A 15,816-nucleotide genomic window follows, 5' to 3' on the forward strand; every position below is an offset into this window, starting at 1 on the left:
GATTGTTTATTCTCTGTCATCTTTTTCAATGTCCTTTTCTCTATAAGTATACAATTTTTTTGTGGCAGCACTACAATTATCAATGAATTTCCAGCATATAGGCAATATATTCTTTGTAAGTAATTGTTAGAAAAAGTGATTGAAATGATAAAATATAATAAAATGAAATAGCATGAAATAATAGATTTAATCCAAGAGAGCAAGAAGAGTTTTACCATACAAATAATATAAGATTAATGGAGCAATACCAAAGAGGAAGCAACACAAGAGACAAGGATTTGATAAGGGGAAAGCAAAGAAAACCCCTTGTGAGTATTATGAATGAGGCAAAAGCCTAAGAATGAGAGAGAGAGAAGAAATGCAGCAAAATAGCTCATTTACAATAGCATCAAAAAACTTGATGTGAATAATGGAGACTAAATGAAAGTGAGAGAGAGAAGCATCTCTTTTAAAGAGATGAGAAAGGAGTTGCATGTCTTTGCATGTGTAACTCCCATTTCTATGAATGCCACAATTCATAATAAGTGTGTGCAAAGTGTCAATATCCTCTTAAGGAGGAATATCTATTTTCCTTATTAAAGGAAATACAAAAAATGAGTTGTCTTCACAAGTGGACAATAGGACAAGAATGACATGTCCTTTACATGTGAACTAGAGGACAAATAAATAATACATAAGGGATACTTTAGTTTATCCCATTTAATAAATAAATACAACCAAAGAAAGATTACTACTTCTAACACCCCCCTTTAATCTTTACTTGGGAAGATGTTGTCAAAACCAATTTACAATATTACAACTTGATTTTTTTTGAAATATCTTCATTGTGCAAGAGGTCTCTTATCATCATGGGTACATCATTGGAGAGCCAAGAGAAGTGGATAATTCTTCAAGTGTGTTACATCTTCAAGTGGATTCATGTGGCATAGGATTTGTACAACAAATAATGATATCTTGTATGTGCCTTGATGGATTACTTGAAACAGAGAAACAAAAGCAACTATCCACAAGGATAATTTCATCTTATATTCAAGTTAGAAACTTTTTATGTATAAGTAAATTCTCATAGAGTAAATATAAGTGTAACTTGGTATTGCAAAAAAATTAAGATAAATCATATTCTGCAAAGAAAAAATATGTTATCAAAACTTTCAAGAAAAAACCATAGAAAAGGCTAGCTAATGAATCCAACATCAACAATGCTTCAATCACGTGGATATAGACAGTCCACTAATAAGTCATTGTATTGCAAGTTAATGGGTGATCAATCCATAACCTGCATGACTCATGATTTAAGCAAAGAAGTATACATAACATTATATGGCATGTTTTCAAAGATATCAAAGGGGAGGAGTATGAGTATTAACAATTGACTACCTTCAAATAAGAGTAAAATGCCTTCAAGATGGGTCAAATTAACTAAAATTGGAGGGAAACTCCAATAATAAATGGTATTAACCATAAAGTGCCAATATGGCAATAGAATGATGCTAAAAAAGCATAAACTGCACTAATGTGCCAATCAATAGAACAAAATAAATGTTGAAGGCAATAGTGTATAATAACTCATAATCTCAACGAATAAGAAAAATAAATAAAATAAATTTACTTATGTGAAATAAAGAATGCACTCATATTTGATAAGTCACAAGAGATACAAAAATTTGTATATTTATCATGATATATATGTGGGCCCCCATATATACACATGAATAAATATACCTAAACTATCATGGTAGGAAACATGCAAATAGAATTAAGATAATATATAGAACATAATTTCTAGGCAACATACTAAAGAGAAATGCCAAAGATGATGAAAGAGAATTATTAACATCAAACAATATTTGCAATAATTAATCCTCCTAAGTTGAAGTCCACCCATTCTAAAAATTGATCTCTTTTACTAAGTACTTTTTAAAACCATTTATTTTTTTTCTTAACAAATTTATCACTAGAGGAAGAGTCATGATATATGAATGCATCATTTGTTTCAACATTAGCATTATTACCATTATCAATATTAGCATTATTACCATGATCTATAAATGCATCATTACCATTACCATTGTAAGAAAGAATAGGAGGAATAAAGGTAGATATATGAGGAGTAGGGTTTAGAGAAGGAGGTTGGTCCTCCACTAATACAATTCTGCTTCAATGAACTTGTTCATTTTGAGCATTAGAAGAATCATGCACACCATTTTCTGTAAGACAAGCATTCCGTGCTATGTGCATTTGGTTAGTAATAAGATTATAAGCTTGATAACCTTTGGTATTTTGCATGTTTTCACTCATGCACTTTGTACATGCCATCTTAGATGAAGCAATAGGAGGTAAATTTTCAACTGTATTAGATGAGATATGCTCATTTTTCAAATGAGCAAGCCTTTCATGCTCCATATTAAAAGTAATATCTTTGTGCAAAAAGTGTCTAGAAGAGGTGAACCCAGAAAATTTAAATAAGTTATCATGCCCTAACTTAGCATTAGCAACAACTTCATTAGTGTTAGGATCAATAACAGAGCACATGTCCCTATGAAACTCAACTTTGTAATTTTGACATAATTTTATAACAGAAAGAAGATTGTATTTCAACTCAGGAACATAAAAGACATCATGCAATTTTTCATTTGGAATACTAACATTACCAAATCTTTCAACTTTGCAACTATGATTATCAGCTAATTGAATTGGAATATTAGAAGGATCGGGTTTTAAATAATCAAGCACTTCTTTATGAAAAGTAACATGTTGAGATGCATCAGTATCAATAATCCATTCTAAATTTTTAGAAACATTGTAACTAACAGTAAAAATATGACGAGATGGATGAGAGTTTTGATTATTGTTATTGATAGGTTGCTTATCTTTTTGTTTTTTAAAACAATTATTAGTTACATGACCATCTTTCCCACAATAAGTACAATGGAGTTTTTTATTAGATTGATGAGTATTATTACGATGAGTGTTTAGATGATTATTGTGATTATTACTATTATAAGTATTGGAAGAATCATTATTCGGATTTTGACTTTTAGACACAAAAGCATGTTCATTAGATCTAAGAGTACCAAATTGTAACAACTTAGCTTCCTCTTGACGTAACAAATTTTGAAAAATACTATAAGTTAATTGAGTAGACAAAGTAGGAATAGCAAGTTGAGAATGAACATTAGTAATAAATTGTTGAAATTGTCTAGGAAGACATTTCTTTAAAATAATGGTAATTAATCTAATATCAGTGAGAGTAACACCTAATCCAATTAGTTGACTTTTAATATAATCAAATTTAAGTAAAAATTCATCCATGGATTTGAAATCAATATACCTTAAGTCTTCCAAATTATCTTACAATTGAATCTTGCGTGATTCAGATGGCCTGTCATACGTTTGCTTTAAAATATCCCAAGCTTCATGGGCATTAGTGCAATGAAAAATTAGAACATATAAATCTGGGCTAAGAGATATACCAATGAGGCCAAGGGCTTCTTCATTTTTAGTATTCCATGCATTTTATTCATCTTGTGTAGCTGAGGCACCAGGAACTACAGAAGGGTCAGTAGCAACATCTAAAATATGCTTAAAACGAAATATAAATGAAAAATGAGTTTTCCAAGCATGATAGTTTGAGTTATTTAACTTGATTTCTAGAATTAAAGTCGACATGATTTAAAAATTACGTTTAAAATTTAAATAATAGATTTGAAATAAAAAAGTGAGACTTATTATCTACAAAAATGTTAAATAATTATTAAAAGATCTAAAGAGTCAAAATTCAAAACTAAAATGTTCCCTGCAAAACCACTGGTCAGATTGAAAAAATAGGAAAAATAAAGATTTGAAAAATTGAAAAAATGTGTTACACATAGAGAGCGATAACTTTTTTAATTTAACTTTATTTTCAATAAAATTTAAAGGATTTTTTCATTTTTATGTCTTTTAAATGCTGTTCAAATTTCAGCCAAACTCAGATCACGGATTAAGAGATATCATAAAAACACGAACTGTTGTCTTAAAACTTGAAAAACAAATAATACTACACATATAGTACAATAACTTTTGCAATACTATTCTGATACAAATGAAATTTAAAGGGTTTTTTCGTTTTTATGTTTTCTAAATGCTGTTAAAATTTTAACCAAACCCAAATCATAGATTATGAGATATAAGAAAAATACAAACTTCTATATTTTATTTTCTAAAACAAAAATAGAAAAAAAACTTGAATTTCAAGAACTTAAAAAGCCTGCAACAGAAATAGGGTTAGATATAATAAAAAAAATTAAAAATAAAGAATCCTTTGGTGGCAAGCGTTCCAAAGGAGGTTGGAAAAAATGAAAAAATGAAGAACTCTTTGATGGTAAACCTTCCAAAGAGGGTTAGAAAAAAAACTTGAAGATTGAATAAAAACCCTACAAAAAAATAGAAATGAATTTTTCTTTTTCTTCACTTCTCCTCTCAACAAAGTTCTCCAATATGGTAACCTTCACAAAAGCTCAAAATAAGGATTAGAAAGCTCTGATACCATGTTAGAAAAAGTGATTGAAATGATAAAATATAATAAAATGAAATAGCATGAAATAATAGATTTAATCCAAGAGAGCAAGAAGAGTTTTACCATACAAATAATATAAGATCAATGGAACAATACCAAAGAGGAAGCAACACAAGAGACAAGGATTTGATAAGGGGAAAACAAAGAAAACCCCTTGTGAGTATTATGAATGAGGCAAAAGCTTAAGAGAGAGAGAGAGAGAGAGAGAGAGAGAGAAGAAATGCAGCAAAATAGCTCATTTACAATAGCATCAAAAAATTTGATGTGAATAATGGAGACTAGATGAAAATGAGAGAGAGAAGCATCTCTTTTAAAGAGATGAGAAAGGAGTTGCATGTCTTTGCATGTGTAACTCCCATTTCTATGAATGCCACAATTCATAATAAGTGTGTGCAAAGTGTCAATATCCTCTTAAGGAGGAATATCTATTTTCCTTATTAAAGGAAATACAAAAAATGAGTTGTCCTCACAAGTGGACAATAGGACAAGAATGACATGTCCTTTACATGTGAACTAGAGGACAAATAAATAATACATAAGGGATATCTTGGTTTATCCCATTTAATAAATAAATACAACCAAGGAAAGATTACTACTTCTAACAGTAATTATTGAGAAATTGAAATATCATTATGGATCAATACTAAAAACACACCACCTAGATTCTATTTTTTTGGTTAAAGAAGTCATCTTTAACTTGCTGCATGAATTGTTCAGGAAAAAAGACATTGGAGTGATAATTTATTGCCAAGCTAACACAAATTAAAAAATACAAACACACAGATAACAGAGTTTACAAGGTTCACCAATTTAACTACATCCACAAGAAAATAAAATGTCAGTGAACCTTTTTTCATTTCTATATGATAGCAAATGTCTTTTTTCATTTATGTATGATGGTAGCATTAATACATGAAGCTTTTCTATATCCTTAATGCACATCTTGCCTTAATAATTTATAAGGGATCGGTCAATAGATCGCTCTAGTAGCATTGCCGATTATGTCCATAAGAACATTTTCCCTGTTTGAAATGATGAAAATGGTTCGCATTTTTTGCAACAATTGTTCTAACAACAATTTTAGAAAAACACGGGTGCAAGGTGGAAGTCTACATTTCTCAAAGGCCCTTAATGACTTGGTGTTTAACAACATTCCAAATACAACAGCTCTATTTTAATTTTAGTGATCAGATCTAACTAATAATTAAATTAGAGTAACTAATTAAACAAATTAGAACACAAGGGCATTTTAAGCAAACCAGAACACAAGAAACAGAAGCCTTTACCCTGGGAAACCTCCCTCTTGGAGGCAAAAACCTCCCCGATCAATGAAGAAAATTTAAACATTATATCTCAAACTCAGAACTTCTGTAAATCATCAAGTTCATTGTCATGTAGCTGTAGGAAAGCAAATCATGCATCTTCTTCAATGCTCAGATTACTTTCTTAATTTTAATGATACTTGAATTTCTGATATTAATCAGATCACTGTCACAGATGGCTTCACACAACACATTGATGTCTACTAATTATCAAGACTTTGGATCAGGCTTGACATAGACTATAATTGCATCTAGATCACACATTATCCAGAGATTGTCTTGTCCAATTTCTCCCATTCTTCATCAACTATTGCAATTGGCTTATTTTCCTTTCCTTCCAATGTTATTACAAGGTCTTTTTGCACCACCCAAGCTTCTGTTGATGTGTGACTACTTCAACGTGCAGGATAAAACACTAAGTATGCTACCCTCTCTTGAACAAGGAAACCTTAGATGATTTGCAGGATTGACTCGTGTGATTGACTAAATGACCCCAAGGTTTACAATGAGTACAAACAATTTTGGTATTGGAAACAACTCGATTTAATGATGTGGTTTTCTAGTAATTACAAAGGGACTTGCACAATTCATCATGCATCTATCAACTTTTCAAATGGTGAGTGATTTGGCAATACAAGCACTTCAACTAATCCTAACAATGACTTTGGAATAAAGTTTAAAGGAAATTGGGTTTAGAATTCTAATCTACTTCTACCAAAAGAGACCATTGATGATGGAGTGAATCCAAACCAAAATTTGCTCTGCCAAGTAAAACAAATGCGCAAAGATGGTGCAAATCTTCTAAGAATAACCGAATGATTTTCAAATCACTTATACACATTGACACCATAAGACATGCGTATCAACAAATATGAAATCATTGAACTTAAACTTTGAGATAAGTTCACACTAACCTTGTACTTTGACTTGCAATTAACAAGCAACATAAGGTATGGAAATATTAGGTTTCACCATTGATAAAAAAAACAAATTCTTTTATTGAACTATTCAACACAAATAAATTATATCGAAGTCAGAAATAGAAAACCATGCAACACACCAAAATAACATGTCTTCACCAAGCTTCAATGAATTTGGAATTACTTTGGTAACAATTTCGCAAAAGTATCCCTTTATAAGTGAAATGAGCAAGTTATATAGAGGCCTCAAGTACAACCAACAAACTAGTTTAATAATCAACAACCTAGTTTGATTCAAGACCAACAACCCAAATAATTGTAAGCAACCCTAATTAGGGTTTGCTACAACTACTGCTTACATATATTAAATGTCATCCAATAAGAAAATTGCATTGGTTTAGAATGTTTATCCTTTTGAGGATGAAGAAATGAGAAAAACTCATTGTGGTAATACATTAAATATTTTCTACATGTGCACTTGTGGATGAATTTAATTGGATGAACGTGGACACGCCGACTTGGAATTGGTTGATATCACTTCAGCATGTGCCTTATAATCTTCATCACTTCATCACAATGAAGAGCCTTCAATTAATTGTGATGGTTCATATCCCCAAATAGCTTCATCTCTATGAATTTTCTTCATCGTAAGGAATTCTTTCTTGTCAATGTCTTGACTCAGTAGTAGCTGAATCCTTTGCATTTCCACCTTTAATGTTTGAGATTCCTAATCATCTTCATCTTTATGGATCTCTTCTACATCTTTTGAGTGGAACCTCCTCATCCTTGATTCTTTTCAAAATCTTGAACTTGTTGACCTTCATGTTATTGATGTCCTTGTTGATACTAAATTTCCAAAGTAAATTCAAGATTATGATAGTCTTCTCTTTGTAAAGCGATTCACTTTCCTTGCACGGATCATGAATCTTGTCCTTGAGCTCAAATGTGTGCTTATGTCTCTCCTTCATGATGGCTTGACCTTGAAACAATTATTCCTTCAAGCTTAATCCTTGAACACCCCTTCCTTGGTTCATTTGCTCGGGCAGCACCTTCTATGATCATCTCCAAGTATCAATCCTTGCACAAGAAGAGAAAACACTTGTATTAAATTTTATGAAGCAAATTGAAAAGACTTAGGCATTTTCATCATATACATCCTTTCTAGAGAACACGAGTTAAATGTGATTGCAAAATCAAACGTAAGTGATCCCAATTTGGATATGAATTCTGACTTTTGGGGGTTTGATATGACATTATCCTTGAATTTGTTTGTTCTATTTCTGTGTTTTTATAGAATTTTTGCCTTAATATCTCTGACCAAGATCATGAAATTTTGGTTTTCCTCCATTTTTTTTTTATGAATTTTCACTTGATTTACTTTTTCTCCATCTGACCCCGAAGAGTGGAAATTTTAAGGGTACAACCACCATGATCCCAAAGGCTGAAGCTTCTGTAGGGTGGAGGTTCATGGTTTGTGGTAAATTTCCACTCTTCATTTTGATTTTTCGTTGTCAATTTCTTCCTAGACTATAAAACCAAACCCCACCAAGAAGGCTTGAATTTGCAAACATGACAATATTTTGGCATCCTTTTGCAATTTCAACACTCTGATTTTTTTTCACAATTTCACTTTCAATTCTCTATTTCACAATTGCAAGATTTCAACCTCATATTTCCTTCAAAAATTGATCAAACTTCTTCAGACTTGACAAGACTACAGCCTTGTCCATTCTTAGGAAGTTAGGGGCCCCAGAAACAAACTACTGCCAAGGTAGACTAAACTAGTAAACACCTACGACACCTAAGCTACAACGAAGATGAACACTGCAAAAAAGGGGGGTCCCCATTTGCAGTGAGGCAATTTATGGAAACCTTACAACAGCTTCCACATTCCAAACTTTTGCCCCAAGAATTTTACACTTCTCCATTTATCGACTTCTTCCATCCTTCCTTGATTTCTTCACAAATTTTAAAACAGATTCTCCTAATCTCTGATACCATTTGTTGAATTTAAAAAGAAAATAAAACAATATCAAACAAGAAGAACTTTTTTGGAAAAAAAAGACTAAAAAATAGACACACAACATAGCAACTCATGCGGTTCACCATTAAAGGCTACAACCATGGGAAAGAAAAGGCAATATCTTTATTCACTGTTTCTCACTTACAAAACACATAGTTTCCACTTATCCTTTCAGAGAATAAATAAAAGGATGGGGCAAAGGAATTTTAAGATGACCATTGGATGTCACATTCTCAACACAAACATGATTGACAGTGAATTTCCACACCCTTCTCTTTCCCATTGCTTAATGTTCAATAGATGTCATTCCCACATATTGGAAGTTCTGCTTGCTTTCAAAGTGGTCTTCAATGATGTGTATGACATTCTCAATTTGTGGATATTAGATATCACACTTGAAATGAATAGTCTTCAATGTACAGTACTTGGAGGAAAGAATCATCAAGATATGCTTTCCTCATTATGTTCAAATGTTGCACTGATTGCAAGCCTATTTCTAATGCCTGATCAGGAAGCATCTTACCATTTCTTTCAAGTGTTCATCTTCTTTTTCTTTATCAAATATCCACCTCCTCCATTCTTTTGTTGCAGACATGTGCAAGTTTCCGAGAAACAGTTCAATGTCATAAATCCTCTATGGTCTCAGAATACAAGGTTTCAACAACTACTCCCTTCTTTACCACTGCAGGGCTTAAGAGGCACACCTTGTTATAATGCAAGCCTATGGTTATAAGTGATTTCATTAGCATCACCAACTATGTCCGTGAGAGCATTGTCCTTGTTTGAAATGATGGATCACGCATAAAAATTGTCTTCAAAACAATTTTGGAAATAATCATGGGCACAGCGTGGAAGTCAAAATCACTTGGATGATGACTCTAATAGTTGATATTTAACATTCCAAATACAACAGCCAACTTCTTAATATGGTGGCAAAAGAATGGTACATTATCCTTCTCATATCATTCAGCACATATCTGGAAAATACCCTGCTGCCTTAATCTCCAAAGACATTTCTACAAGTTTGCATAGATCTCCTGTGTCCGTGGATATGAAGAGTCTCCACAATAAGCATTTACCACACTATGGCCTGCAATCCAACTACTTCCAGGTACTTTTTTAATTCCTCTATCATTCATCAATCTCCTTACCATGTGAACTTTTTCCCAACTCCCCATTTCTGCATAGAAGTTTGACAAAAGAACATAAGTCATGGCACTCGCAGGATCCAGCTCAAGAAGGAGGTTTGCGGTATATACTCCCAACTTTATATTCTTATGTAACCTACAAACACTGAGAAAACATGTCCACACAACGACTACAGGTTTTATTGGCATTTTGATGATAAAGTTAAGAGTTTCTTCAAGATAGCCAGCTCGGCTGAGAATGTCGACCATGCACACATAATGATTGGTTTTAGGGATAATGATATAAGAGTCACTCATGCTATTGAAGTATTTACAGCCCTTATCCACTAAGCCTTGATGGCTGCATGCAAACAAAACACAAGTGAAGCTTACATGGTCAGGGCATATTCCATAGTGCTTCATTTGTTCAAAGAGTTTGAGAGCATCACTGCAAAATCCATTTTGTGCATATCCTGTAATTATGGCATTCCATGAGATGACATCTTTTTGAGGCATTTTGTCAAACAGTTCATGTGCCGTGTTAATGTTTCCACATTTTGCATACACGTCTATCAAGGCATTGGTAACAGCAGCATCTGACGAAAATCCGCTTTTGATTATGAATTGATGTATATTCATACTTTGCTGTAAAGCTCCTATTTTTGAGCAGGCTGGTAAGATGCTGACAAAGGTTGTGCAGTCTGACTTTACATCTGCTAACAACATTTGCTTGAATGTTTCCCAGGCCTTTTCAAAATGCCCATTTTGTGCATATCCCGCCACCATGGTGTTCCAAGAGATGGCATCTCTTTCAGGCATTCCGTTAAACACTTCACGTGCTTGAAGTATGCTTCCACATTTTGCATACATGTCTATCAGAGCATTTGCAGTTACGACGTCTGATAGAAATCCACTTTTGATTATGCTTTGATGGAGGTTCATGCCCAAATCTAATGCTTCGATTTTTGCACAGGCTGTTAGGATGCTAGCAAAAGTAGTGAAGTCTGGCATTATATCTGCCGAAAGCATTTGATTAAAGGTTTCTATAGCCTTTTCAATGAACCCATTTTGTACATATCCTGCTATCATTGCATTCCATGAGACAACGTCCCTTTGAGGCATTTCGTCAAAAATGTCTACTGACTTCTGAATCCTTCCACACTTTGCATACATGTCTATCAGGGCATTGGCAACAGCGACATCAGACAAAAACCCTGTTTCAATTATGTCTTGATGGATGCTCATACCCAGTTTGAATGCTCTCGATTTGGCACAGGCTGGGAGTATGCTGGAAAAGGTTGTGGAGTCTGGCTTTACACCTGCCAGCTTCATTTGCTTAAAAGTTTCCAAGGCTTTTTGAACAGATCCATTTTGTGCATAGCCTGCAATCATGACAGTCCATGAAACTACATTTCTTTGAGGCATTTCGTCGAACAGTTCAGATGCCTTGTGCATGCTTCCACATTTCGCATACATGTCGACTACCGCACTTCCTACTATAATATCTGAACATGCTCCACTTTTAATTATGTTTTGATGGACAAGTCTACCCAGTTCCAAAGCTCCAACTTGGGCACAGGCTGGGAGAATGCTGGCAAAGGTCGATGAATTCGGTTTTACACCAGCCACTTGCATTTGCTTAAAAGTGTACAAGGCTTTTTCAACAAACCCATTTTGCGCATACCCTGCAATCATTGTAGTCCATGAAACCGCATTTCTTTGAGTCATTTGGTCAAACAGTTCGCGTGCCTTATCCATTCTTCCACATTTTGCATACATGTCTACCAGTGCACTCGAAACGAAAACATCTGACAAAATTCTCCTATCCCTTATGCTTTGATGGATGTCCATAGCCTCTTCGTAAGCTCCCATTTTGGCACAGGCTGGGAGTACACTGGCAAATGTGAACTGGTTAGGTTGAAGTCCTGTTCGTTGCATTTGGTAAAACAGTCTGAGTGCCTCCTGAGGAAGCCCATGTCTTCTGTACACTGCAATCATCACATTCCATGAGACGCTGTCTCGTTCTTGCATGTGATCAAACACTTTACGAGCATCTCCCAAACTCCCACATTTGGCATACATATTGAGAAGCTTATTTTGAAAACTTGTTCGTGAAGAAAATGCAAATCCCCTCTGTACAATGAAAGTATGGATTATTTTTCCTTGTGAAAGGGTATCCTTCACAATGCAAGTCTGCAGTAGTTGAAGATAAGTAGAAGAGTCTTCAGGGGGGTTGAGTGTAGTAAGAAGAATGTGCAACACATCTTTCAACTGAGCCTTTCTGCATAGTGTTGTGAGATTGAGATGAACTGCAGATGGCGATGGCGGTGGCATTTTATGATTGTAATTGAACCCCACAAAGTGAACATTGCCATTCGATCTACATCTAACAGAACGACATACCAGCAAAAAGCATTTCACTTTCCAGTGCTGAATTCAAATCCATTTCCTCATCTTCCAAACTGTTTCGTTCAAAGAACCAGAGAAACCCTGGACTGTAGAAGAGGCGGAATGTGGAAGTCACTGTGTGGGATGTAAATTTATGAAGAGCATGTTTCAATCAATTCGATACCACCATTTTACTAATTTGAAGGTTACGATAATTTGAGCAGACGTCCCATGGAGGGGGGTTGAGCTCTATTTTTTTGGAATTTGAGGTATGCATTTTTTTGGTGGGGGGCTAAAGTTTTAATTAGAATTTTTTCCTATTTTGTAAGAGCCCTTACTTTGTAGGATGAAAAAGGGGTGGGGCTGGAATTAGCCCCCCAATTTAGAAAAAATTTTTGCCACTTGTCAATAATTTGTTTTCATTTTCCCACCAAAAACTAATATGATTATAATAAAATAATATTATCATAAATTGAAAAAATTAAATAGTTTTCATAGACGGCCAACTTCCTTGTTTGTAGGAGCTAATTGTTTAAAGCGGATTCACATTAAAAATTCATGAGACCGCTTCCATTTAAAAGTTCCCAAAAAAACTCAGCAGCACACGCTCTATTTTTAAGTAAGCGGTGCCGATGGGACCTTACCCTAAGAGATGCATATAAATATTTTAGCTTTCAATTATAGAAGTCACGAAAATCAAGTTCCAAGATATTTGAACTTGGTATTCCTCTTTTGAATTCAATGTTTTAACAAATTAATCTAAATTCTGTAAACTTTTTAAATCAATTATTGTATGGTTTTGTGCTTGTAACAATAAGTCGACAGATGTTTAATAAAAAAATTACTTTATTAACATATCAAAATATGTAACGATATATTTCTGTTAAATATCTAATGTACAACTCTAACAAAAAATCCACTCTAGAAATTATTAGATTTATATTCAAAATATCAATTCATACATGTTATTTCATAGATGTCATAAATTTTTCAAAATATGCATTTTTATCAAATTAAAGGCACAATATTTCATACTTGTAAATTTTAAATTTGTTCTTTTTTATCAAAATCTAAAATAAATCTCTCAAATTTGAAGTACATTTGATAAGAAAGCATACTTACTTTAAGATGATAAGAGAAAATCAATACATCAATCAAGATCTAATGTATTGTGCCAATCACAAATTATAACATATTAATGGAAATCATATTTCGTAAAATAATTTTATACTCGTGATCTCCACACTTTAAAACGTTATAGACTAAGAGTGTATAAAACCTACTCAAATATATATCTATACTATACACATGTGTGTGTGTGTGTGTGTGTGTGTGTGTGTGTGTGTTGATTACATTCTAATAGCATGGGGAAATATTTCATAATTGGTTGTCTTGTTTGTTCCACTTCCACTCCACAACTCCGATTCCCTCTTTAATGCCTACATGCTTCATGTAACCTTGGAATGCATCCAAGTTGAGGCCAATATCATTTTCCATCACTATGGTCCTATACCCATATCTCATGTCCTTAGTCTCACTCCACAATAGACTCTCATTATAGGAACCAACCTCATACTTGGTCAACAACACCTGTCATTAAAATACAAAATAGTTTGTCATCAAAACCCAGATGATACAGTGACTTGGCCAAGTTTAAAAATACCTTACAGATAAATAATCTCTAGAGTGAAATAAGTGTCACTCAAAAATAAAATGTGTATATACCTCTTGACATGCAACATGTGCATGATGAAGGGCCTAGCTTGTTGCTTTGTTCACAAGGCAAAAGGTGGGGTGACCCACTAGATCCCTCACACGGGTGTCATTGAATTGGGGAAGAGAGGCCAATACAGGTGTACCACGTAAGATTGATGTTGTGGAATTGTTGATGGGTACAAAAGGTTTGCTATCATAAGCCCTTGTAGCCATGTAGTATGACCAAGATTGTCATGCCCAAATATTTTAGGCAAAAACACATCGACATTTTTTTTAAAAGGGTTTAAACTGAGTTAACTACACACTTATACTTAAGGGTGAACCCACAATAATGGGTTCCACTTTAGTGGGACGAACAAAAATGAAAAAAATTGCAAAATGAGAAATTGAGTTTACCATATGTTCGCGCGAGCACACTTATTGTGTTCGCGCGAACTTTTTTTTTAATCATGTTCGCGCAAACATATTTCGTATGTTCGCGCGAACATACTTTCACGTGAACATAGTAAACGTGTTCGCGCGAACGCCATGTTCGCACGAACATGCAAAATCACAAAAAATTTAACCTTTTTTTCTTTTTTCTTTTTTTTTTTCTCTTTTGACTGCCATAATTGTAGGAGAATGATCTCCTACTGTAAAATAAAAAATGTCAAAATGTGCTTCTCGGAGCAAGCTTTCCAATGACTATAATTTTATTACATAATTTAATCATTAAGACTTTCAAATATGAGTTTAACTCATTATAGGTTCATTACCGATTGAACATCAACCGACTTTGTCACCTCGGAAAAATTAGTAAATTAGGTCAAAAAATTTTGAAAAATATGGAGGCACTGGCTTATTGAGATACCTTTCTATTCAAAAAAAAAAAAAATGGTTTATGAGAAATCGACTTCAAATTATCTGTGTCAAATGGAACGTATGTCTGAATTACGGTTCACGTCACTTCAAAACTTCATAAGCTATACAATATTCAACAAAAATAAATCAAACCAAATGCAGACACTGGATATTGATGTTACAAATCCAACACCAAAAGAATTACTTCATTATCATTTCTAGAAAAAATGTTATGTGTGTCAAACGAACTGTCACTTTTTAAAATATTGAATTTTATTATGTACCACTTTTTGGAGGAGATAAAAAAAATTGACATAAATAATTTTTTTTTTTAGATTAAAAAATATGGTTACAAAGTAGGAACAAAGTACTCAAAATCACTAGTTTATGTCATCTTGAAATTATTTATAGTTTTGGAGATATAGTCACTTGAACGTGACGTTTGTTGCAAAAATATTGATTTCAATGTCAAAATTGGTCAAAAAGTGGAACCCATTATTGTGGGATCACCCTTAATTGAGTTTGCAACTAGGTTGACAACTAAATGAATGTTTACATTTTTCAAAATTTAACATCTAAATAGAAATGCGATTAGGTTTAGGTTTAGTTAGCATTACTAACTAGATGGTATAATTTTGTAATTTTGCACCCATACATGGTTAAAGAGTTTTGTTTCACTCCTAGGTAATTTAAATATCATGCCTAAAGTTTTCCAATTTACTTTAAGACCAAGAATATTAAAATGGTAAAATAATTAGTATACCTTATGATTGGAACAATGACATTTCTCATTAAGGCTTTATTAAGATACTAAATCAACCACATAACAATTATCTATATTGTAATTACAATTACTATGCTACCACGAAAGCTTAGGTCTCCTATTACTTTAATTATATGAAAACTTCATTATCTATCTAGC

At 33.3% G+C, this 15,816-nt stretch overlaps 1 protein-coding gene across 1 annotated transcript in view; it reads right to left on the bottom strand.

Moving 5' to 3' along the window:
- Window positions 1–8,926: 8,926 nt before the first annotated feature.
- The window catches only part of LOC149529077 (pentatricopeptide repeat-containing protein At4g21300-like), a 56,516-nt gene continuing 49,626 nt past the window's right edge, over window positions 8,927–15,816 (bottom strand). The window contains exon 4 of the mRNA XM_089811593.1: window positions 8,927–12,172. Within this exon, the coding sequence (XP_089667719.1) occupies window positions 9,840–12,172 (2,333 nt within the window). The 3' untranslated portion in view covers window positions 8,927–9,839. The remainder of the gene's footprint in view (window positions 12,173–15,816) is intronic.

This window comes from Cupressus sempervirens, chromosome 11 (genome assembly GCF_028749045.1).
Source record: "Cupressus sempervirens isolate cs-2001-9-10 chromosome 11, ASM2874904v1, whole genome shotgun sequence".
Lineage (NCBI taxonomy): Eukaryota > Viridiplantae > Streptophyta > Pinopsida > Cupressales > Cupressaceae > Cupressus > Cupressus sempervirens.